This window comes from Triplophysa rosa, linkage group LG25, assembly GCF_024868665.1.
Source record: "Triplophysa rosa linkage group LG25, Trosa_1v2, whole genome shotgun sequence".
Taxonomy (NCBI): Eukaryota; Metazoa; Chordata; class Actinopteri; order Cypriniformes; family Nemacheilidae; genus Triplophysa; species Triplophysa rosa.
Genome location: NC_079914.1, coordinates 12,706,095 through 12,731,780, shown reverse-complemented (window position 1 = coordinate 12,731,780; position 25,686 = coordinate 12,706,095). Strand labels below are relative to the sequence as shown.

Below are 25,686 nucleotides of genomic sequence, written 5' to 3'. Positions count from 1 at the left end.
CCAAATCGTAATTCACATGAATATTCCGTTAAAGATTTTTTTTGTCATTCGAGAACATCTAGAAGAACATCCCATTATTTTTTTCAGAGTGTTTGAATTTTACTCTGTTTAAATTACAACATATAATCCACTCATCAAATCGGTACGCGTTACGGCAATGAGAATTTCAGCCGAAAAAGCAATAAAATACATAATTCATTCCTATGTTAAAATGATGCTTTGTCCAAGGTACAGAACACAATTATCTTTATTATGATCATTTTTTGTGTTACCGAATTATGTTTTATAATAAAAATCTGACATGTTTCAGTGGTGTCGTGAGTGACCCAAATCGTAATTTAATGATGTGGTTACTATGTTGCGTTGGGTATAATGAAATGTGGTTTGATGTTTATGAGGCTGAGCACCTGACCGGCCGCCTGTATGCTCAATATGGCCACACGTGTGCTTGGTTCATTCTGAAAGCGATGGACCAGTTGGATCCTCTCAGCCGATGGAACGCTGCCATCAATACGGATATAACCAGCCTGCAGGGAACATGGGAAAGAGACCGAGAGAGAGAAGACAAAGTCACATAGTGTCCCAGCCAGACACCACAAAACAAAACCAAAAAGGTTTAGGTCACCCAAAAATAAAAGTTCTGTCATTTATTCACCTTCATGACATTCCAAACCTGTATATTACTATGACTTCTGTGAAACCCGAAAGAAGATATTTTGAGAAATGTCTCAAAATAAAAATGTCCTCATAATGGAAGTCAATGGGGTTCAACGTTGTTTGGTTACAACGTCCTTCAAAATATCTTCTTTTGTGTCACGCAGGTTGTTCATTTTGCATACGCGCTGCTGAAATCATACCACAACATGACACATCCTGCACAGTTTTAGCGTGTGTGTGCTGCGATATCTGGCAGCGTGTACATATCGAGCATCATCATCTCCCCGCCAATGTCTGACAGCTTCGAAACACAGGTGAACCGGCGTGCAACACCTCTCTTTCCCTCGCCTCCCCTCAGAACTTCAAAACTTTTCTCACCCGTTTTAATTTTAGCTTCCCCCTTAACTCTTTTCCATCTCTCGCTGGGGGGTGCGAGGAGCGTGACAGGTGCGAGAACGGCAGTGTTTGTTCACCATCGCACCTTCCGGCGCGAGGCCCCGGCCCCCCCTCCTTGGCGAGATTCGTAAGCAGCAATTAACGACAGGATGGAGAAAAAGCATTTTCACAGTCTCCAGGATCAAACGTCTGGCCAGAGAGCAATGAAAAAGAAAGTGAGAGAAGAACCGAGAGGGGGATGAGGGAGCAGATAGAGAGGAAATTGACAAAACAAGCCCTCATTAAAACAGTGAGACATCTGTGAAGGTAGCGTGTCGGCAACCAACCAGGCTCTTTAGGGTGCAAAGCGGTTTCAGCGTGGCGCTGCGCGAACGGAGACGAAAAGATAGATTGCTGGATTGTGGTGAAAGATGAATCAACAGCTCTGATAGGGATTTGTCAAGTGATGTGATACAAGTTTTGTAGTTATGTGACCCACGAGCCGCCGGAAAAACTCAAAAGTTTATGATGGATTTGTCGGGTGTGGGTGAGATTAATGGATGCGAATGTTTATTTTGGCTCAGAAGAAATGCAAAAGCTTTTTTGTTCTGTTCCTGAGAATTATCTTGGTCTTGCATAGCTTGAATAGCAGCTTCGGGCTAATTATTCTTAAAGGGACAGTTCACACAAATATAAAAATTCGGTCAACCTTTATTCAACCTTAAAACCTGTATTTGTCTCTTTCATCTGTGGAACACAAAAGAAGAAATTTCGAGAAATGTTTCAGTGGTTTTGTGTCCATACAATGGAAGTCAATGAGCGTCTGTGTTGTTTGGTTACCGACATTCTTCAAAATATCTTCTTTCGTGTTCTGCAGAAAAAAGAACGTCATACAGGTTCGCAATGACAGGAGTATAAATTAATGATGCAAGACTTTTCTTTTTTGGATGAACTGTACCTTTAAGATGCCCAAGCTACATTTGAGGCCCAGATAGCACCGGTACGTCACTGCCATATTAGGAATGTTCTGTATTCCCGGAAAAAAATCTTAGGACAGTTCTTACATTTTCTCTCAAAATTGATCTTTGGAAAAAATGAAGAAGAATCCAAATTCTCAAAACAAAAGCTGTCGTGAATATCATCTTAAAATTAAGCTTCGCGTTTGTCTTAAATCTCAAAAGGTAAGATGTTTAATACATGCATTTGGTTGTTTTACATGTGACGTGTATTGTATGGAGCCAGAATCATAATTTTGACATTAACTTGCCATCAACTTTTAAATTGATATAATAATAATGATAAGGTCTAGCTCCCATACTTTAGCTTTCATTTTTAAAAACGGAGTGCTTTTTACATTTATTCTGGGACAAAGCGACACGAAACGGAGAGGGTCACAAATATTATACGCAGTAACACACAAAAAGTTTTATAATAGACTAAATATAATTTTGTAACGCTTGCTAATGCTAACATTTTATCGTAAATGCCGTTAAACACATCACATGCTAATATATATATATATATATATATATACATAAGAATGCGAGGTGCTTGTTACACAAATGAAGTTTATTGTTTAGATGAACATATACAGTTACCACACGAGCGGGCGAGTGTGATCATTAATTATGTCAATTATGTGTAATTACTCGCAGGAAAAAAAAAAAGATGTTCTTCAGAAAATATTTGAGAACTTTTTAAGAAATGAGAATCGCACCCAAGAACGTTCTTACGAACTTCCTATAATTTATCTTAAGAAATGTTTCGTGAATCCGGCCCCTGCATACATTTGCATACATTCTAAATCATAAACATCTTACAGACGTCTTCTCGGTGTCTATGTGACATCTGACAGAGACGTTTTGCAGATGAGCAAACAATAAAAGATATACGTCTTGCAGATGTAAATGCTGACATCAAATAGACGTCTCCAAGATGTATGTGTGCGATCATGTGTGTGATCATTGAGGACTGTTGTATATAAAAACGGACCGAACGGACGATTTAAACTAATGGTTTGTATAAACACACCCACCTGATTGACAGCAAAACTGTGAGGTAAAAAAGGCCATTCTTCCATTGTAAGAAAGAACCGCTGGCCCGCTGCAGGAATCTGTTAAAGCAGAGAATGAACCCTACCCGGGGAATCAACCCCTCCCGCTCTCTCTCTCTCTCTCTCTCTCTCTAACACTGTCAAGCCCTTTTATGCTGTTTTCCTCTCTCTCTCACACGCACACACACACACACGCACACACACACACGCACACACACACACACACACACACACACACACACACACACTTCTTCACCTTATCTCTCATTCCACTCACACAAAAAACCACAGACATTCTCTCTGATTGGGTCAGCGTGTGTGTGTGTTGGGACAGCGGTGTGACAGGCTTTGCTACCGGCTGATTTAATGAACAGTGTGGAGGTGCTGACATACTTTCACGAAAGTCTCGGCGATGGCCTGCTCTCTCTCTCAAACACACACACACCTTGGCTTCGATGACAGCTTCGGTACACGCCTGCAGCATGCTGAGATGATGAGCGAAGACGAGAAACTTCAGCTCCTCCGTCTCCAACATCATCTTTATGTAGTCCTTCACCGCCCCGGCCTGGAAAAAGGACGCATAAATTATGTCAGAGCGCTAATGGCCGTCCGTGAACTACAGTATGAACTAATGGGGCAAAAATCACAAATTATGTCGGATAGGCCCGGCGTTACATCCGACTGGATCGGCCACAATTGAAACCAATACGGTCTACGGTCTAACCAATAGCGTTCAAAAGTTTGAAACACTGTTTAAATGTATGAAACTGCTTTTGTAGACAAAATATACTTGTGCAAACATAGTCATTTCTTTATTTTAAAAAAAACTAAAAAAAGGACCAAATAATAAAGAAAAAGCAGCCAATAAGAGCCCACAACAGACATTTCTTCAATACTGTTTGACAAGAGACCTTAAAAAGCTGGCTGATAAAGAGTACGATTTTGCAAATTCGAGGCAAAAGTGTGGTTACTTTTTTATTACTATAGTTACAGTTGTTTTGATGACTTTATTATTATTATTATAGACCACTTTGGATGATGTAAACAACGCTGGTTCAGAACAACTTTCTGTTTAGTTTTTTTAACACAACACAAACGTTTGAACAACATGCATAACATTTAAGATTTAATTACATACGTCAGATTTAAAATAATACAAATAAATAAAAACGCAAACCAGAAGTTGCTTCTGGACCAATGTTTACATCGTACGAAGTGGTCTATAAATATAAATAAAGTAAAATAAATAGATCTTAATATATACAAATATATATATATATATATATATATTGTATATCTTGCAACATAATTCCTATAGTTACAATTAGAAAGAAGAAAGTTTCACAACATGCACATATATCTACTCTCTCTCACACGATGTGTGTGTATGTATTCCATTGAAATTTATTTTCTTAAATTTGTAATGTGTGTCTATATATATATATATATATATATATATATATATACGGTTTCAGCGTCAACAACAAACCAAACAAACTTTATGTGGCCCAAACTTAACTTCCACAAAGAATCAATAACTGTTGAGTAGTTTTAATTTACTTTAATACAATTAACATACAATAAAATATTAATTTAAATTAATATTAATGTATATTAAATATGGAGTAAATTGTTATTAGCAAACACAGACCAGAAATGATATATATATCATATAATATATATACAGTAGATATACTGACTCAAATCTAAAAAGATGCCACTTAATAAACTGTATTTGAAGAGCAACCACCCAGAAAACCCCAAAAGTTAAGGGGTGTGACCCAGTTTATTCATATCGGAACCAGTCTTCCACTTCAGAGACACATCAGATCCCTCTGTATCTCTATGCTTTGAGATAATTTCATCGTCTAAAGCTGTTATGTTTAGTAGAGTTGTTCAAACGAACCAGTGTATCAAGTCATTAGCCGGCAGACAGGCCTCTTTTCCCCGAGTTTCAAAGCTCCGCTCGGGTTTCTCATTATTGAAGAGTTTTGCCTTTTTAATATCGTCTAATTGGCGCCCAAAACTCTGGTCTGTGAAGGAGCACTAAAGCTTCTCAGTGTGTGTGCGGTGGCTCCGGTTCACTCATTCTCACTTGGCAAAAAAGAAAAACATTTCAAAAAGTGACACCATCCCTGACACGGCACAATTTCTGCCCAGAGAGAACGAGAGAGGAACGGCGAGAAAGACACACACAAAGAGAGAGAGAGAGAATATCATCTCAGTGGCAAACAATAAATGAAAGAGCCAACAGGACAAGAGCAGCGGGTGCGAGAACACACGGGTCTGACAAATTAAAAACACACGCTCGCTCACAAAGGGAGGCTGGTCTGGGACACACACTGCTTTCACAGGGAGCCAGGTTTAATACACACCCGCCGTTAAACACACACACGCACACACGCAGCGGAAGGCTTCGTTCAGGACACACGCTATGCTTAGTAGGACGATGAGAAGTGTCTGTAGCTTAAATCGCACAAGAAAACGGCCAAAACTGCTGGTGGATGAGAAATGTGTAAGTGTGTGTAAGAGCAAACGACGGCCTACAGGATCGTCCTGACAAAAAAACATCATTAATGTGTACGCAAATGTGTCGGTTGTATCATGTGAGGCGGTGCCTAAATGACATCATCCTTTATGAAGTGATGTCATCATGGTGGAAAAACAGCAATCAGCAAATGGGATTTTGTGACGTTTTGTGGTGTTAAATGGTTCCCCTTAAACTAAAATATGCAGTTTGGTTTAATAACGCAACAGAAATTAAATAGTACAAAATTCTAATTGGTCAGTTTTTGTTGTCATGTAAATATAGTTATATTTACAGTACGTATTTATAATATGTATCAATAATAATTATATTATTATAAAATTTCATATATTCATATATTCATATACATTTAGGGCACAATATACTGTATTAATATGAAGGAATTTTCCGTATTCATTTTTACATTTGTTTTACCTGTATTTTACATTTTGCACTGCATTAAATTACATTTAAGCATTATCGGAAATGTCCATAAAATAAAGGGAAATGTACTTGTAATTTTCTGCCAGTACTTTATTCGTTCTTTTACGGATTTTTTAGTGTATATTTAATAGTCCAAACCTTGAAAATAGTGCATAAAAAAATAATGAAATGTAATTCATTTTTTTATTACTTTGAAATACTTTTGCTTATTTATACAGTCATATATTTACAACGAAATGAGTGTTCTGAACACCACATTGCGAACGCATCTTGCATCAGTGAGGTATAATGGCAGGTCTCATCTGGGTAAAGCTCATAAAAACAGCTTGTTAAGACTCGGAAACACAGAGATCTACAAGAAAAACATGTCGAACGATAAAAAAGGGTCAGTTTTAAGGTCGCCGCCGTGCCGGACCGCCCCCCCGGTGCTCGTTCCCATGGCAATGCCACGGTGTTTGATGTGGAGAACAGAAGGGCCGGTTGCCATGGCGGTCGTTAGCGGAGACATCACGCTGTCCCTCATCGTTAGAGAAAAAACTCGCTGCAGATGGCGTCCGCAAACATTCTGAATCCGGCGTTTCGCAAATCCGTAGTTAAATATTTCGCCTCTGTGTGGACCGAACTTCAGATGGAGCTAGAATGCAAATCATTTTTTTTTATAGAAACGTACATGACGTCCCATTAAATGTACATATTAAAATTAGGTATTTGATTCGACCTGGTGTGAAAAAGACACAATTTGACACCGTGAACACATTTTTGCTTACATACACACAATACCTTGGCAATGGCCGTCTGCTTATACATGTGTGTGATGAGACTCATCACCTCCACAAACTGATTCTCACTCTGAGAACTCATCAGCTTCTCCCACTGCTCGAAACTAGCACTCGCTTCCTGAGAGAGAGAGAGAGAGAGAGAGAGAGAGAGATGATCCAGCACAATTAATGATATCATAAACTGTCCTACTTTCCACTGTTTGGCAAAACGAAGCAGGGAAAACTGTAAATAAAAGAAAGATGGTTAGGAGGAGAGAAAGCGAGCGCCGGAGAGAGAGGGGAACGGAGACATAATTCCCTGAAGTTGCAGAACGACTCCTCGGGTCATGTGACCCGCCCAATTATAGCGCTACAGTGACAGCAGAAGCGCAAGATGGAAACACACGGTGCCGGCGCTATAAATCACACATGCTCGCGCGCACACACACACAGGCAGCAAGTCCTGCTCCTAAAACAAACGCATATTGTTCTGCCTGCGCTCACACAAACGTTCCTGAGCATCAGCCGGGCTTCTGGACATCAAAATGACAGGAAGTGGAGGAACGATGGAAGGAAATGGACCGTTTGAAAAGATACACACAAGTGTTATTCTTTTAAATGCTCAATGATAAAACGTTCTTTCATCATTCTTACTTTAGTTAGTAGATGAAAAAACGATGTATAGATAAATAAACGTACAAAAAATTTAAATTGTATGTAATATGCATGTTATTATGTTACATATGTAAATTGTATAGTAACGTAAGATTATCATATTTATATACTATTGTATTCATATGGTACTTCGAAATTTCGTGTAGTACAAGCTATGTGCTGTTGTCTACAAATGTGCAATAAAGTTATTAATCGATTAAACTAAGACATTTCTGTTCATTTAAATAAAAATCACCCTACATATTGTTAGAAAAAATTAAACTGAACTGAAATGTTGCCTCAGCAATCAAGTAAAATAAGTTTAGGTTGTAATTTATTAACTGAAAATAAACTAAAGCTAAAACATAAATAAAATATATTATAATAATATAGCAAAATAAAACAAACAAATTAATTATATATATATTTAAATTAAAATGTATATAAAAAAATATGAATAAAGCTACAATCACCTAAACTATAACTTAAATATAATAACAAAAACTACTAGCTTAAATACGTTTTCTGTAAATACGCTTCACAATTACACTTCACAATATTGAAGTAAAACGCAATAATAATAATTAGCCAAATAATAAAATTTGAGTTTGTAAAACCTATTTCAATTGTAATAAAATTGAAAATGATATACCCAACATGCACGTTTCACATACTTCTGAATTACTACAAATCTGACTATGTCATCACAAAGCATTGCGATATTGCAATGTGCGCACGTGCGATATTCTGATAATTCTGATTATTGCAACAACGCAAAATTGTGAACAGTGCTACAGAAAAGAAATTTGAATTGAAATGACTACAAACATCTCGAACTGTTACTTTTATTTTGGGATGTTTACCGTAGTAAATGTTGTAGATAACACTGTTTGGTGAGACATTAGTAAACACTAGGTGTGTTTGTAAAAATAGAGGTTTAAATTCAGCAGCGAGGGTCAGCCTCGTTGGCAGGCTAGCAAACGAAATTCGATATCCGCACAAGTGTCCGGGGTCTGCGTTTGCTCTGCCCAACTGTTCGTTAAAACACGCTTCGTTAATTTTGAAAGCGATCTGGCAGGATTTGGGTTAAGGTTGAGAGCTGAACATCTGTCCTCAGGACCGCTGTGTGTAAACCCGTTATGGGCTGCATGTCCGGGTGTGTGTGTGCCGTACGTTGACAGGAGATGATTTATGAAGTCCTACAGCAGGTGAGGTGCTCTTTGTGTGTCTGAAATCTGACACACACACAGAAAATTTGCTGTACAAGCAGTTCTGCCCACACACGCTCATTATTTTGAGAGACACTCGGGGAGAGCGATATAGACAAAAGAAACGCTGGAGAGGGAAAGGGAGATGGCAATTATGGCTGGCCTATATGTTGAATATATACATTATGTATTCGCGGTAATTATACTGGCTATTTTAAAATATGCTAAATTGTGCATATTGCATGAGGAAGTGTGATTTGCGTTTTTTTATGTATCAAAATGTGAACTTTTTTCATATTTCTACATTGTTTGCAGAAGTCTCTCTTTGCATATGTTAAAATATAACATTAATAGGAATAAAGGGATTGAACTGGACGGATGGATTTTCACACATCCGTTGAAAGTTCAAGTGAAAATAAAATAAGGGGGAAATGTTTGACATTCTTTTAGGCCACGCGCAATTTTATAGCGAGTGGCACTAACGCACCCGTTCAGAACTGAACGCAATGATTACTAGCGTGCGTTCCCTGAAGAACGTGCTGGCGGCTCATTGGGCTGCCGGAGAGAAATATAGATGTGGAAATAAAGGAGAGTGATCAGAGACAAGCGAGATGAAATGATAATTTGTGTTAATCGGATACTATTGCCTAGCAACAGGCACTGGGCGGGTGTACCGGGGTAAATCACTGTATTTAACTGCTTTTGTTCTCTTAGTTCAGAACAAGTGATTAGAAAAAGTGTGTGTGTGTGTGTGTGTCGGTATGCGTGTGTGTGTGTGTGTGTGTGTGTTGTGTGTCGCGGTAGAAATGAACAGTGAGCGCTCTACCACTTATAACCATGATAAGACTGTGTGTGTGCTGCTGTGTTGCGATGATTTCGGTATATGCGTTTGTGAGAGCCAGAGAGAGAGAGAGAGAGAAGAGAAGAAAGAGAGAGAGAGAGAGACAGAACAGTGCGGGCAGATGGATAGATAACTGCGTATGGAGAAGACAACAACAGGCAGACATGAAAATAGAAAGACCTGACGAAGGTGGAAGATAGATAGGCACTGTCCAGATGGAAGAAACTAGAGACAGCACGGACAGACAGACAGACACATGCGAGTTTGTATTACGTTATTTTAAATACGTTTATGAGCGTATAAAAGCATGGATTATTTAATTAGATTTCTTTTACCCGCATTTTTCTGTTCTCTTTCTGTAGCGCGAGTCATAGACAGATTCAGTGTATGTTGCTGTGAGAAGAGAAGGTTCACACAGTTCAAGAGAGAGTGATTGACAGCGTGATGCGATCGATTGTTTCCACCCAACAATAGAATATATACAGTTTTAGGTATGACATGATGTGTTTATTGAGCTTTAGTTCATTTAACTTTTCTTTACTACAACCTTTTGAAGTCGAATCTCACCATTACATTTTATATTTACATAATCACTGTAGGTATATTTTAGGAGCTGTTTGATTTGGGTTAAGTTTTACTTTTTGATAATATTTGGTTTTTCTGAGGGTCTAGACTACATGCAGCTACTATCACTTGACGCAAAAAACAGCGGTGGATGACATTATGGATATATCGTCATTTTTATCGTTATCGCAAGAAATACCAGGAATTATCGTGATAAAGTTTTAGGGCCATATCGCCCATCCCTAATAGACAGACAGACAGACAGATGGATAGACAGGGGGGCAGATGGATAGACTTTCAGATGCATGAATAGACAGACAGACAGACAAATAGACAGTGAGATAGAAAGACAGACAGACGGACGGACGGACGGACGGACAGACAGACAGATAAATAGACAGTGAGATAGAAAGACAGACAGACGGATAGACGGGGGCAGATGGATTGACTGTCAGATGGATGAATAGATAGACAGACAGACAGACAGAGAGAGAGAGAGATGGATAGACAGAGATTGAAAGGCAGGCAGACAGACAGATGGATGAATAGACAGACAGACGGATAGACAGGGGGGCAGATGGATAGACTGTCAGATGCATGAATAGACAGACAGACAGACAAATAGACAGTGAGATAGAAAGACAGACAGATGGATAGACGGGGGCAGATGGATAGACTGTCAGATGAATGAATAGACAGACAGACAAATAGACAGAAAGCTTGAAAGACAAACAGAGATAGATAGACAGACAGATAGACGGATAGATAGAAAGACAGACAGAGAGATAGACAGACAGACAGACATGTCTTTCTGAAGAGTGTAAACACTTGGCACCTTGGCAGCATCTTTGGGCAGGTCGAAGGGAATTCGCTGGCGTATTTTGGGCGGCAGTTGCGTCAGCACCTGATTCTTCAGTCTACGGATCATAATCTCGCTCAGACGCTGGTGTAGCTCGTCCAGATGAGACGCGCCTCGACAGTCCCACTGTCTCCTGGTCCCGAAATACCTGCATGAGACAAACAAACATGCGTGTGCTGCATATCAAAACCCAACTCGTAGACATTCAACTCTTTCCTCCAAACACACTAACCAGTAATTCAACACATATTTTTCTTTTGTTTAATGGATTTATTCATTTCGACGTACACATGCACCCTGGCAGCAAATTTTGTGTGTCGCACATCATCATCAGATTCATCTTGAGCGCTGATATTATACTTGTAACAAGACCTTTCCTGCGCTGTGTAAGATTTCATTAAGAAGGTGAACTGCGCTTTGAGATTTTGCCTCGGCAGATTAATTTGTGCTCGGAGGCTCTGTGTTGTTTGCTGTCGTTTCACGCCTGTGGATTTGATAAGAACAGAAAAACAAAAACTCCTCTCTGATGTTGGGAAGAGTTTTACGCACACGGGACTCAAATGTTATGACATAACTTTAATTTGTCATGTGATGCGTTATAGGTTAAATAAAAGATGATGTTTACTTGTAATGTGCGTTGCAGTATTTTTTGCCGTAGTCGCTCCAGGTTCCAAACGTCCGTGGATACAGCGCGTCGACTTGCATGAAAAGCTGTCAGGAAGAGAAACAGACATCAAACAATGTACTGTACAACTAAACATCACAGCTATACAATAGCCACAGTCGCAACTTCCAAAAAGAAACAACAAATGAAAAACAGGAACGCTTTAATAACGTGACCCCGGGCCTTGTGCGCAATCAGGAAGGTGTTTAATGAAAAGCGTCAGCAGGTTTGTGTGAATACACCGCTGATTAAAACCGGTATTAAGTTCATAAAATGCAAATGTGCTTTCTTGAAGAGAAAGTCTCCGAGTGCACATTACATTTGTAAAAGGTACATGGAGATTATCTTGACGAATGAAGAGGTCTTTCCAAAGTGCAGCGAGTTTCACACTATAGAGATCAACGAGGACTCTATAATAAACATAAGGGGCTTGTCTCTGGACGCATTTGCGTGTGCTGTTGAGTTAATTTGCCTTTGTAATGCTTTTGTAGGAAGCAAATTTATACTTAAAAACATACTTAAAAGGGATAGTTCATCCAAAAAAATTTATATTCTGACATCATTTACTCACCCTCTTGTCATTTTAGACCGGTATGACTTACTTTCTTCTGCGTAACACAAAAGAAGATATTTTGAAGAATGTTGGTAACCAAAAACCGTTGGTCCCCATTGACTTCCATTGTATGGACACAAAACCAATGCAAGTCAATGGGGACCAATGGTTTTCTGTTACCAACATTCTTCAAAATATCTTCTTTTGTGTCCTGCAAAAGAAAGAAAGTCATACAGGTTTGAAAGGACAAGAGGGTGAGTAAATGATGTCAGAATTGTCATTTTTGGGTGAACTATCCCTTTAAAAAATATTAAAGGGCACGGTCACAGTAGATGCCATGTTTAAAGGGATAGTTCACCCAAAAACAAAAACTATGTCATTTATTCACCCTCTTGTCCTTGTATGGCTTTCTTTCTTTTGAAAAACTCAAAAGAAGATATTTTGAAGAATGTCGGTAGCAGAAAACTGTTGGTCCCCAATGACTTGCATTGATTTTGTGTCCGTACAATAGAAGTCAATGGAGACCAACGGTTTTTGGTTACCAACATTTTTCCAAATATCTTCTTTTGTGTTGTCATTTAAAACCTGTATGCGACTCTTTCTTCTGTGGAACACAAAAGAAGATATTTTAAGAAATGTCTCTGTGGTTTTGTGGAATGGAAGTCAATGGGAGGCAAAGTTGTTTGTTACCAACGTTCTTCAGAATATCTTCATTTGTGTTCTGCAGAAGACAGAAAGCAGTACAGGTTTGTAAAAACATGTGGGTGAGTAAATGAAGACAGAATTTTCAATTTACGCAGAAATATCTTCGTGCCGCACAGTAGGAACAGGTTTGCTCTATATATTTGACCTCACGCTTTCCAATTTTACCTATGGGAAATGAGCAGAAAGGTGTATTTTTACGATATTCTGCTGGCCAAACATTTGACGACATACTATCACAAAAATCATTTGACTTCATATTAAATATTAAACACCCGCATCCACCCATGCGTATCCCTGATAACGTAAAAGCATCTATTCAAACCCAGGGTTCCTTTGCTTGTTTTGTTATCAGAATCAAAAGTGATCTGTGCATCCAAAGCCTGTCAAAAACCGTTTGAAACCTACACGACAGCATTTGCCTGAAAGATCGTGACATGCGAGTGAAAAGATGGATAAAGTGAAAGAGAGGGGCCGTGAATGAAAGCGAGAGAGATCCAGGTGTACCAATAATATTTGTAGCTTGCACAGAGTAATAACAGCAGAAATGAGCGCTGTGCTTCTGAGACCAGAGAGAGAGTGAAAGAGCTGCCAGCCTTTTCATTCAGAGCCGCGGCTCTAAAATCACTTAAAATCCCCTCATTTTTACCCGTCACCCTATGGCATCGATATTCAGCCGTCTAGTTAGGGGTCACTGGGTTAAACAAACACCCACGCCGACGTAATATCGAGGCAAACAGAACGAGGTGAAAGAAGCACCCGATACAGGATGAAAAATCCGTCCGTCCGCGACCTGCGGAAACGACGCCTGTGTCAAATCGCCGGGCGGCAGCTTTAAACGCTAAACCTTGAGATGATCTCTTGGTTGATTGATTCATTTAATTTCCCTGCGAGCGAGTCATTAGACCAGCGTGACGCGTGACACATTTGTCAGCTTACGCAAGACACGTGAACTACTATCCATGTCACTTAATCCGGGAACAAAACGCAACACTAATTTAATAATCCGTTTTAAAGTGTGTACAATAGCGAAATAAATGATTTTCATAACTGCGCAACCATATTCACGAGAAACTTATCAAAACTTGTAGTTCATCATATCATCACGCTTGCAATTTTGCGTGACATGAGCGATGACTGTAGCGTGAGAAATGTTTTCCGCTAATGACAGAATCTCCTCCTGTTTTCTCTCCAACAAAACCACGCCGCATAATAATGGCTTAATAAATCAAAGCAAATGACAAACAGATTTGGAGGATGCCGTACCTCCTCTGGTCTGCCCAGCGCGGGGGTGCCGGTTAGGAGGATGGCGCGCTTGGCGTCCTGAATGATTGGCACCAGTATTTTGCTGCGAGCCGCGTTACGGGACTTCATGTAGTGGGATTCGTCCACTAGGACGACGGCGAAGCGTTGCTTGTTCAGGGCCTCCAGTAGGGGGCGTGCGTCCGTGGTGAGCAGCCCGTATCCCAGTATCGTGATTTTACTGGTGCCGATGCTCCTGGAAAAAAAACAGAAAGTGCGAAATTAAAATTAAACTAAAATTCAATTAAAATGAGCAAAACACTAAAATTTATTTCTTTTTTTGTGTGAAAATTTAAATCCTAAAATGTGTATAGTTTTATCTTATAATGTTATCTAACTTTTTGAATTCTGAAATGACTATTCTTCTTACGAAACTCAAGCCATATTAATGGGAGATTATAGAAAAACAATTATATTGATAAATAAAATCTAGTCACATTCTACGTAATTTTCCATATTTTTTCCCCAAAAATATTTTCCTAATTGAAATCTAAAATATTAATAGTCTTATCAAATCTTTTTCTAAAACGACTAGTCTGCTTAGAAAACCAAAGTTAAACAAAAAATATATGTATATATAAATATGCTTTTTTACTATCTGATCAAACAAAATCGAGTTTTTTTTTTATACTTATTTTTTTCGTAAAGTTACAATTTAAATCATAACATTTTTATCCTAATATAATTATTTTTATATTTTCCATATTTATATTTGATTGTTTTTTATTTACTTTTTACTTTATTTACGTAAAAAAACATGTTTACATACTAAAATGTTTCTAATCTTATCAAAACAACCTTTTCCACATCCAAAACAAATATCCTGCTTAAAAATAACAATGTAACATAAATAAGAAAAAAGTTAAACAATCATTGTGCTTTTCCTAATCCACATAATTATCACTAAATAAAAGTCAAAATATATGTGTTTTCTTTTCCAGTAAATAAACATGGTTCAAGCTGAAAACTGCGACAAAGATAACGATGCCTAAAATTTACATTACTAAATACTATAGTTTATTCTAATATTCATTTGTTTAAAAAAAATCATCTTTCAGACTGTGTGAAGATACTGGTGGTGCTCTTAAAGAAAATGTTTCTCCCCTTTTTGCACTATGAGCCATTAGAGGTAAAATATCATTCACCATGCTGACAGGGCTTCATCAAGCTAGATGGCAGACGTTGCCGTGGTAACGACTTTACAGGTCGACTCAACCCCGGCCCGAATTCTCAGGGTAAACAGAGCAATTTGAAAGCCTCTTTTTAGAAGCATCAATAACAGGCAAAAAACCAACATGACCCCATGACTGCACGGGCTGTACAATCAATCCCAGTATCCTCTGTGATAAAGCCGCCCTCAGACTCTCTCTGTATCCTAAGATGCTTCACAGAAATATTTGTTAGCTTTAAAAGGTGAGATAATTTAGGATTTGTTTAATATCCCCGCAGGCACCTGATTTGATTCCATACGTCTGTGGAATAATTTGTAATTTTGCAGCCGCAGATTTCACGTTCTTACGCATTTCTACAGGCTTAAAGTCTGCGAGCAAGGTTTTTCATAACTTTCCTAAGTTCCTCATAAAAGTAAGACACACAGAGAGCAAAAGATGTATAAATCAAGAGATCTCTTCCTAACTTTTCCCGAGGCATCTGCGAAGTCATATTCGGTCATAAATTTCATGAATCAATTTTGCCACTATGATTAAACTCAGACACAGTCTGAAAGAATCAATCTTTCATTTTGAGCAACACACAAAAAAATCTGTCGGCCAGCAAGGCAGACGTCCTCAGGTTTAGTCCACTGGACCTGAATGAATAACAAACCAATGTCTGTAGTCTTTTGGGAATGCGTAACAAACGTTAGTGATAATGTTCTGAGACTGATGTTTAAACAACATTTACCAGATGATTTTGTGATGTTAATGCTTTAGATTGTACACTGCCTACAAAAGATAGTTTTGCATAATTCCCATGCTTACATTTTTGATTCCATAGTTTTGAAGAATTTATAATTATCAAAAAATATCTCTAATATAACTAAAAAAAATGATTAAGAGACTTTAAACTTCTGAATAATAGTACATGTCGATCTGCTGTTTTTAAGTATAGTATGTAAAAAGTTATACACCGGTATTTCAGAATACATGTCTCTATGAAGAAGAAATGCATGTAATTTTTACTGTCGTACATTGTGTCGGTCTTGCTCTCCACCAAATTGATGTCTCTGGGGTCCAGATCTGGAATCCACTTCTCCAGCTCCTCAATCCAGGGGTATTTCAAGGATGAAGGCACCACGATCAATAGCGGCCATTCCTGTCTGTAGATATACGCCACAGAAATGGCCTGGATCGTCTTTCCCAAACCCATCTGAACGAAAAACGGTCAGGCAAGAGACATTTGGAGTACTGCAGTGGTTCTCGATTGGTTGATTCAAGGTTTTTTAGAAGAGAATGTTGCCCTTATAAACACTCTTTTCAATTCCATTTAAGTTTTAAACAATTAGCATAAAAAGAATGATCCAGATCCAAATCTGCACAAATACAAGGAAATTTTCTTTTGTCAACACAAGGCCAACTTTAGGGGTCTATAGAGCGTCTTGGAAACTGAATCAGATTACCGGCAAGAAAAGAGAGATGCTCTTACCTCATCTGCAATCATACACCTGCAAAACAGAAATGAAAATAAATGAAGTGTATCGAACCCGGAGCTCAGAGTTCAGTGATGACCTACCCAGACACCAGAAGTGATCAAAATCAGTTGTGCTCTCTTCCAGCCGTGGTCGAAATAATTACCCTCTGAATCACGTTTTTAATTTCTTCCTGAAATCGATGGCCAGAAAGACGCGTATTGATCCGGGCGATATTGTGAAACCCGGGCTTCCCGGCCGATGCACATTGCTCAATATAATTACCCGCACACCTGAACTCGACGGACAATTTCAGCCAGAAGGGACAAACAAAGCCAATTTCAAAGCAAAACTGTGTTGTGTGGTTTTTTTAAATAGTCGTTCGTTTACGACCTGCACAAACGACTAATGTACTGTAGACCCTGAATCAAACAAGATATACATTTTTAACCCAAAAACTTCAGTGTTTTGTTGTTAGAAATGTGTGCTACTTCATTTTCGATCGAACAGTATCAAAAATCTTACAGACAATGCTGGTCAAGCAGGACTTCCTGTAACGTTTTTTTAGCATTGCACGTTTGAACAAAATACAACCAACAGATTATTTATAACCGAATTTCTGTCATGCTACTTTAGACAAATATTTACACAAAAGACAACTTTTTTAAAGAAATATTGCAGCTCTTTTTTAAACAACAACAGAGCAAAAAATGATTCGATATTCGAATGTCGCGTTTTTTTCTTGTTTTCTAGTACAAACATCTAAACATTCTAGTACACATATCATAAACATTTTTCATGACACGTTTACTTGGAAAAATGACTTTGGATATGAAGTCTTGTTTTCAATGCAGTTGAATGAAAAAACTTGAATGAAAGAAAAAACAAGATTATTTTCTTACCCCATTGTGAGATATTTGTTCTTGTTTGAAGCATATCTTTTTTTTAACAAACAAGAATCTCAAGTCATTTTGCTTCTCAAGGAAACATATCTTGATTTAAGCATTTTTAGATATTTGTTCTGAAAACCATGACAAAAATATTGAAAAACGAATATTTTTTTGCAGTGTAACAGTGACTACATTAGTCAAAACGAACACATCATAAAAAGTACATTTTTCACGGATAATAGACCCTATCGATGATGGATGTGACTTTGAATGTTAAAAATGTCTTTATGTAAATGAACTCTATTATGATGATTAGCTAAACTGTCATTCATAAAGCTTTTCATAGACATCATATCCTTAATGCAAGCCAGTGATCTTTATGTTGAGATCATCACAGTTCTTCTACACAGACAGTATGCTAAACCTTTAGTTTAAAAGACCAAAGAACCATTTTATAGTTTCATTATTTGTCACTTTTGTAGGCCCTCTCTGTTTCCTGGCGTTTAACACACGTCAGCTCTACCAGCGGGTCTTGCGTGTCCTCAAATGTGCTGTAGCATGATGACACGCAAATAAAAACGCTACAGAATTTGTGTCCTGCCGAAACCAGCGAGGAAGCAAAGCATCAAGAGTTTTTTCGTTTTCGTTAGTGAAATGTCACGTGCGCCGGGAGATGCCCGTATCCGTTATTCAAACGGCGAATCTACTCATTAGAGTTCCCGGTTTGCTCACTTTCAACCCTCTCGCTTTCTTTTTTTTTCAAGTAATGCCGATCTTGTACGGATTCTTTCAGGGGAAGAAATTTAATTGCTCGTGCGTCTGGCGACGTTCAAGGATTTACTGGCTACAAATGAAGCAGACGCATTCAGTGACACAAACTAAAGAACTGCATCTTTTATTTGCGCTTTATTTATTTATTTATTTTTAGTGTGGTTACTTTCTGGTATCCGGTAACGGCTCAGCTGGTATCATGACGCACGAGATGTTCATTATAAATGTGCTCCTGCGACGCCGGTTCATTTAACTAATGTTGACGCAACAAGCTGTTCCGCTGCTAAAAGTGTAATTGTGTACCGTGCTAGCCTTTAAAAATATTCAAGATGCTTTCAAGTTCAAGTTGACAACCTTACAGAACAATAGCATATTATGCAGGAGACAAATACGGAAAGATATACAGTAACGATTTTTAGAAACGCATTCATCTTGGTGTATACAAAGAAAGCAGTGCTAAAACATCCTTTGTATAACATATTTGATTACAACGAGAAAGCAAATAAATGAACATGATATATTAACATGACTTTCAGAAATCCAGGATTTTAAAATATGCCAAGTGTTCAATGTGGTCAGAGAGTTTTGGACCTCACTGTACTGTACTCAAAGTACTTAGGTACAATCACTGTACAATGAAACCAACCCTGTACCCTTTTCGTAAAAGTAATAAAAGAAAAATAAGATAAAATAGCTGCACAATATTTTTTATTGTATATTGATAACAACATTAAGTGACCTCCTGAAATATCTATGAGATAGAGTCACAAATACATTTGAAGAGGTAGAAAGACAGAGAGAGAGAGAGATAGCTATGAGCTCTCTCTTCATCTTGTTTTGTGCTCTCTGTTTGAAAGGATGATTAACAGCCTCTGTCCTGCCCGTGGGTTTTTTTCGCCTTCAGATTGTTGGAGCACTTGCTAGCGCCGTGTAATGCGCTCTCGCCCGCCTCGAGTGCCACTCAGGTGTGTGTGCGCTCGGTTTCTCCGCACATTAATCACTGTTCTTTAAATAACGCCGCTCGCGACCGACGCGCCACTGTGTCCTTTAAGAGCGTTCTGTCTGATTTGCCTGTCAGCGGCACTTAGAACTTCATTATTGTACATTTTTGAATGCCATCTAATATTTTCTTGACCACCTTGTGACTTGGTCTTATCTTTTTAAAGTAGTGAGGTGGCGATCTAGATCAACTAAATGTTTGGGGACAGAAAAAGTGAATGTAGGCAAAACCCCCTCTGGGAATTTGCATCTCGAAAGTCGTAAATTGGTAAGATGTCTGCTAAAGATCTGGATAACATATCCTGTGTAGATTCTGATAAACGTCTTAGAAAAAGCAGTTTTACGAACATTCTAAATGATAAACCTCTTACAGACATCTTTTAGAAAACGTCTAAGGTCGTGTTCACACTTGACTTCTTTTTTGAAGCTGTTGGCGTCTGTTCTACATTATAATCCTACGGAGTAACCGTTTTTTCCAAAAAGTCCTGAGCGCTTTTTTAAACGCCAGCATCTTTTTCTGCACCTCAGAGCTTCTTTTGAGGCTGAAAAAAGTTTAACGCCCTAGGTCAAGCACCTTTCAGAGCTAACCAATGACAAAGACCTGCGAGGAACATGATTGGTCGAGATGGCTGAAGCTCGAAAAAAAATTAAATAGCGGCCGAAACGCCTGTTGGATTTTCACTTTCAATAACTTCTGATTGCATTTCTAGCTAGAAATTAGTATTGTAGTTTTTAAATATGTGATTGGTTATTACAAAGACGCTCTCTGTTTATAATTCAAAAAGACTTCCGTTACGCTGCCTATGAAGCTTGTCTCTCTAAGATGCCTTCGTGCACAAATGCTATCATTGAATATTGCCGGCTGCTATTTGTCACCACAACGCTGCAAGTGTTTTTTTTTTAAACTAAAATAGTTCCATTGTCAACTTTTTCTTGTCAAAAAAGAAGTCAAGCGTGAACACTGCCTAAGAGGCGTATTGAAGATGAGCAAACAATAAAAAAATACAACTTGTGGACATAAATGCACACATCAAATAGACGTCTTCCAGATGTATGTGTGCTATATCAGGGTAAAAAACATCAAATCTCCAACTTGGGCAGGCTGGGAGACCAGCTAACCACGTTAGGCCTGGTAATATGTAAAAGCAACACGTTGTTTGAGCAAGTCATCCCTGACATGAAAGCAAGCAATGGAGCAACGAAAGGCTGCTTAATCTGCACTAATTTATGTTATTTCTCTTTCATTACAAGCATAATATTGAATAATCTCTTAATCTTTCCCCGTGCCTTAATTTGCACCTCTGATGCAATTATAAACGGGCTAGCGGTACACCTCCTCCCGTCTCGGATCAATAGCTATCGATCGTCTCAGCCGCAGCGCTCGATTTGGAGACAGAGATAGTTTGGCTCCGGCGTGTCACATGGCAGCTCGTGGTATAGTGGTTTGATAGGTGGTTCAAAGTTCAGGGCTCATTAAACCGCGGTTATTGTGTCAGCAAGCCGTATGCTAATCCGCCCTCGCGTATCGTTTCATCACCCGAAATGATGAATTAGCGTGCAGTCGTTGCCCATACGCTGGTACATTATGGCTTTATTAGCATCTTTAATGTGGCGTGACTGTGTTAGCATAGAGCTGATAAACTTGCGTTTCCAGCGTTTGTGATGGACAGAGCGTAAAATTACTATCCGTCATGCTACAACTCGCTAGCTGTTCAGCGGAAACCGACATCAATAAACAATAAATAACAATTACCAAAGCTGTAAAAACGCTTGTAGATGTGTTATCTTTGTAATGTTTTATTTTTACATCTGCAAAACGTATTTTGCTCATCTACAATACGTTTCTGAAATGTCTTCTGACAGATGTCATCTATTGTAGACATCTAGAAGACGTCTGTAAGATGTTTATGATTTAGAATGCAAGTAAAACTGCCTTTTCTGTGACGTGATACTTTTACACAGCAGATGTTTTCCAGATCTCCAGGGCCCGTATTCACGAAACATCTTACCGCAAAGAGTTGCTCCTAGTGACAAAATTCTACGAAAATTCTTAGAAATGTGGGCGTTTCCCCTTAATATTACATAACAGATCCTAGTAAAGAAAAATTTCATTAAATTCATAAAGCATCTTACCCCTTAAAAGAGCTCCAAAAAGGTCCAAAATTGTTAGAAGTAGCGAGGAGGACTTTTAAGAGACTTAAGAGTTTCTTTAGCAGCAGAGAAAATGGACGAAACGTGTAAAGTGAGAAAAAATGTGTTGCAAAGCATGGCAATTTCCATATTGCTTTTAAGGTTTATCTGATTTTTATTGTTTTTTGTGTGTGGTCAACTTTTGTTTTTCTTGGTTTTGGTTTTCTTGTATAGCTGCTTTGATGCAATGCAAATTGTAAAAGCGCTATAAAATAAAATACGACACAACACATTAGATCGTGCAGGGTTCATGTTCATTTTCAAATACCATGACATTAACAGCATTAAAAAAAATAAAGAATATATATATATGTGTGTGTGTGTGTGTGCGTGAGTGAGTATGGTAAAACAGGAAAAAATACATGTGCATGACCCTAATGACCCTATACTTAAAGGCGCTCTTTTTTCCTTCTTGGCCATTCAACCAATCACAGTCTTTAAAGACTGTGTCATACATAGCAATGGGGTCAGCCCCACCTCCTCACTAAGATAAAAGTTTTTGTCTTTTCCTTGCTCAGAGCTTCTCTCAGACTGTTCCTGAGTCGCTTTTAAGCTAAAACTCCTACGTACAAGTTTTTAAGCTAAATTAAGAGCTTTCTTAGAGGATTCTTAGAAGCTTTAAGAAGATGGGTCGAGATCTTTAGCCGACATCTTACAGACGTACCTGTGCTATCTGGGTAGTAACTAATAAAATAAATTAAGCTCATTTTCTATTTTTTCTATTTTTGAAGATAATATAATATAATATAAAGAAAACTGACTAACACTGATACTACGGTGTAGGTGGTTGCCAGGACGTTGCTATGAAGTTGCTAGTTTGTTCTTGGTTATTTCTAGGCGGTTGCTTACCAAAAGTCATAAAAATATCATTGACAAATCTTTACACTCTTTCATTCCCAAGATATAGCTTGACATAAAAAGACAAGGATTTCAAAACGTCCCTACACTGTTTTAATACGGTAACTGCTGTAAATCATGGTAAATGTTTGTGACCCATAGCCTTCAGTCTAATACCTTAAGATGTTCAAATAAAGACTGATCTTAACCTTTTGCACTTTCTAGATATGAAACCAACATGGATATCTATCTTTTTGACTGGTAACAACTCGCTGATGAAATCTTGCTCTAACCAGCACGGTTCTGCTCTGAAACACTGGATCATTTGAACAAGCATCGCGTCTCAGTGTGTGCTTTGGCTGTGCTGTAAAAGAAAAAACGCAATTCTACTTCAGGGGATTATTGAATTGCAGAGAGAGAGATAGAGAGTGGGAGAGGTAGGCGATAAAGGGAGGAAAAAACGGAAATCGATGGTTTAGAAAACACCAAGTGGTTGTATTCTATTACACGAGAGGTACAGAAGCATATCTGCTCTAACCGCGAGGTAAAGATGCACAACGATGAACTAAACGGACTCTACAAACACATAAACAAGGTTTCACGAATCTTGGTTGGCCCGAGTTAACTAAAACTAAAACTAAAAAACACGAATCTTTTTTAAATAGCAGAATACGCATTAGAAATGAAAAAGCAATGCAAAGTCATTTAGATTTCGGGTGACAAATGACATCAAAACTTTTGAGTAAATCTGTTTTCAATTTACGTTTAAAACTGGATGGAAGATAACTAAACTTTTCGTTTCGTCATAGAAAAATAAACAACGTACTAAATGAACCCGAAAGTCAAAGTTAAACAAACATGCAAATTTTAAGCGTGTTGGTTTAAGCAGGCACTCCGACAAACGTCCGTGCTAATAAATCTTGAGTTTCGCTTTTAAATCCGACAAGCCTAATACAAAAAGAAAACAGTAAATAACCGCCTTCATTTCCCACGACAAAAACACAAAACAGAAACCGAGTAGTCATTGGCGTTGACACGCGGCCGTGTGGATGCCTGTCACGGTTCATTAAACAAGAGGTGGAGAGTCTCCGTACGGATAAAGTAATTACAGCTGAGGATTGCTGGAGTTATTGGCTGGAGTGGAGATTACATATTTAATTAGTGAGCAATTATCTGGGGCCGTAATCCGCATACTAACTGATTACCGGGATCAAAGCGTTACACAAGGGGAAATTAATCGCCAAATTTCATTCCAGAACAAAAAACGAAGGACGAGCCGCATGTCCGCTCGTGTAAAAGTGATAGCTTCATAAAGGTGATGCGCGTGTTCTTTTTGATGCCATTCGGCTTGACGTTACGGACGCCTACAAATTTTGAAAGTTGTTAAACCACAATCTACCCAGATAGCACAGGTACGTCTGTCAGAGGTCTGCTACATTTCTGGAAAGTATCTGCGGTGTAAAAACATCCAATAAACATCTTAGAAAAGGCAGTTTTACATAAATTCTAAATTATAAACATCTTACCGACATCTGACAATTAACGTCTAATTAAAAGAATAAAAAAAATACTTCTTGCAGATGTAAATGCATACATCAAATAGACGTCTCCTAGATGTACTGTATGTGTGCTATCAGGGCAAATGAAATTGTGTGGGAAAAAAACAGCTCTGGACACTTATGTTCAGAATAGATAGCAGAGATAATTGTTTTAATGTTGAATCAATGCTGACAGGGCTGGACTAGGAAGAAAAATCGGCCCTGGCATTTTTAGGCCCGCATCGGCCCTCCACCGAATCTGTCGATAGGGGGGGGGTATTGTGGGTTGCTTGCATACGTGTCTTTTGCATTCACGTTGTGTGCATTCGCATTTATAATACGTCCGTCTAAGCGGCCAACGCCTAAGTTACGGCCCCATACGTTAGCGGCAAACGCGTCCGTTACGGGCCCATACGCTAGCGGCCACCGCCTCCGTTCTGTCCCCATACGTTAGCGGCCCACCGGGAAAACGCCCGGTACGCCGGATAGCCAGTCCGCCCCTGAATGTTGAGAACAACCATTTTAACGTTGATTCAACATTAAATAAATGATATTTGTTATTTACTATTTTTACAACCAATTTATGCATACTGAGCACATTTTATGATTCTTGTAAATGCTTGGATTACACAGTGTGCAGTAAACAACCAAAGCACGCTTTTAGGAAAGACGTATCCCACGATGCAGTGAGCTAACTGGATGGTACTCGCTCAAACGAACAGGCAACATAAGGTCAATGTATTAAGTGTTATTTGCTGCATACTTCATACTGCTTCACATACTATTTTTAAACACTAATAGGCAGAATACAGTGTATACCAGTAGCGAACCCTCAGGGCCCTCTTGGCCCTCTGTGATGACCAAAACTATCGTAAAAAATAATTCTTAAAAACGTATTTTCAATCAAATTCGGCCGATTTTCCATACCTCAATGTCACGGTTCGCTACTGAAGTATACAGTATGTGAACTTTGCTGTTTGTAGTAAGCTAGTATTCGATTTTAAATATTGTTATATCCTGTTGTGTTATCTGTTGTATACTCTCTTGCACTTTTTGAAAGACGTAGTACACTTAAACTGAACATTTGAGTAATATGCACAGCATGCATACTTTCAAAAGAGAAGAGATGGTAAAAGATGGTAGTTAGATATTCCAAACAGAGCCGCTGTTTTGAATCTATCCCACAATGCACAGCAGTATAAACCTATTTAAATCATTTGTATTCCCTTTGTTATTATAGCAAATGCTTTAGACAAAGCTACAGTATAAGAATAGATGACAACACTAATGTGTTTTTCCGAGATGTTCATTTATTGAACCATCCGACAGCAGCTGAAACTTTCTGTAATAGTACCTGTCTAGTTAAATAGGAAATTAGTGTCGGCCGGTTGAACACAGTCAGACGTGATTATGGTGAATGTAAAGCGCTCTTATTCTGCAGTCGGCTGAAACAGAGCCCTTAAGCTACAAAAACCCTTTGTGATAATACTATTACAATTATTACGGAGGGTTTTCTTAACTTGAGGTCTGCCCTCACAAACCGAGTCAAAAGTCCAGCAGAAATATTGAACTACATTACGCCACAGAAATTCATCAGTGTGGAAAGTGTGAAATTGTTTTTAAGGATTTTGGGCCGTTCATTTTGCAATACGTTAAATAAAAGTCACATTAGGG

General features: G+C 38.4%; 1 protein-coding gene across 1 annotated transcript in view; it reads right to left on the bottom strand.

The window, feature by feature from the left end:
- Positions 1-25,686, bottom strand: part of zranb3 (zinc finger, RAN-binding domain containing 3) — a 41,629-nt gene that overhangs the window by 14,313 nt on the left and 1,630 nt on the right. Inside the window, exons 3-10 of the mRNA XM_057326318.1 lie at positions 16,805-16,823; positions 16,350-16,528; positions 14,126-14,357; positions 11,566-11,651; positions 10,917-11,088; positions 6,837-6,953; positions 3,531-3,650; positions 408-527 (exon numbers count right to left, since the gene is read on the bottom strand). Coding sequence (XP_057182301.1) covers positions 408-527; positions 3,531-3,650; positions 6,837-6,953; positions 10,917-11,088; positions 11,566-11,651; positions 14,126-14,357; positions 16,350-16,528; positions 16,805-16,823 — 1,045 coding nt within the window. The remainder of the gene's footprint in view (positions 1-407; positions 528-3,530; positions 3,651-6,836; positions 6,954-10,916; positions 11,089-11,565; positions 11,652-14,125; positions 14,358-16,349; positions 16,529-16,804; positions 16,824-25,686) is intronic.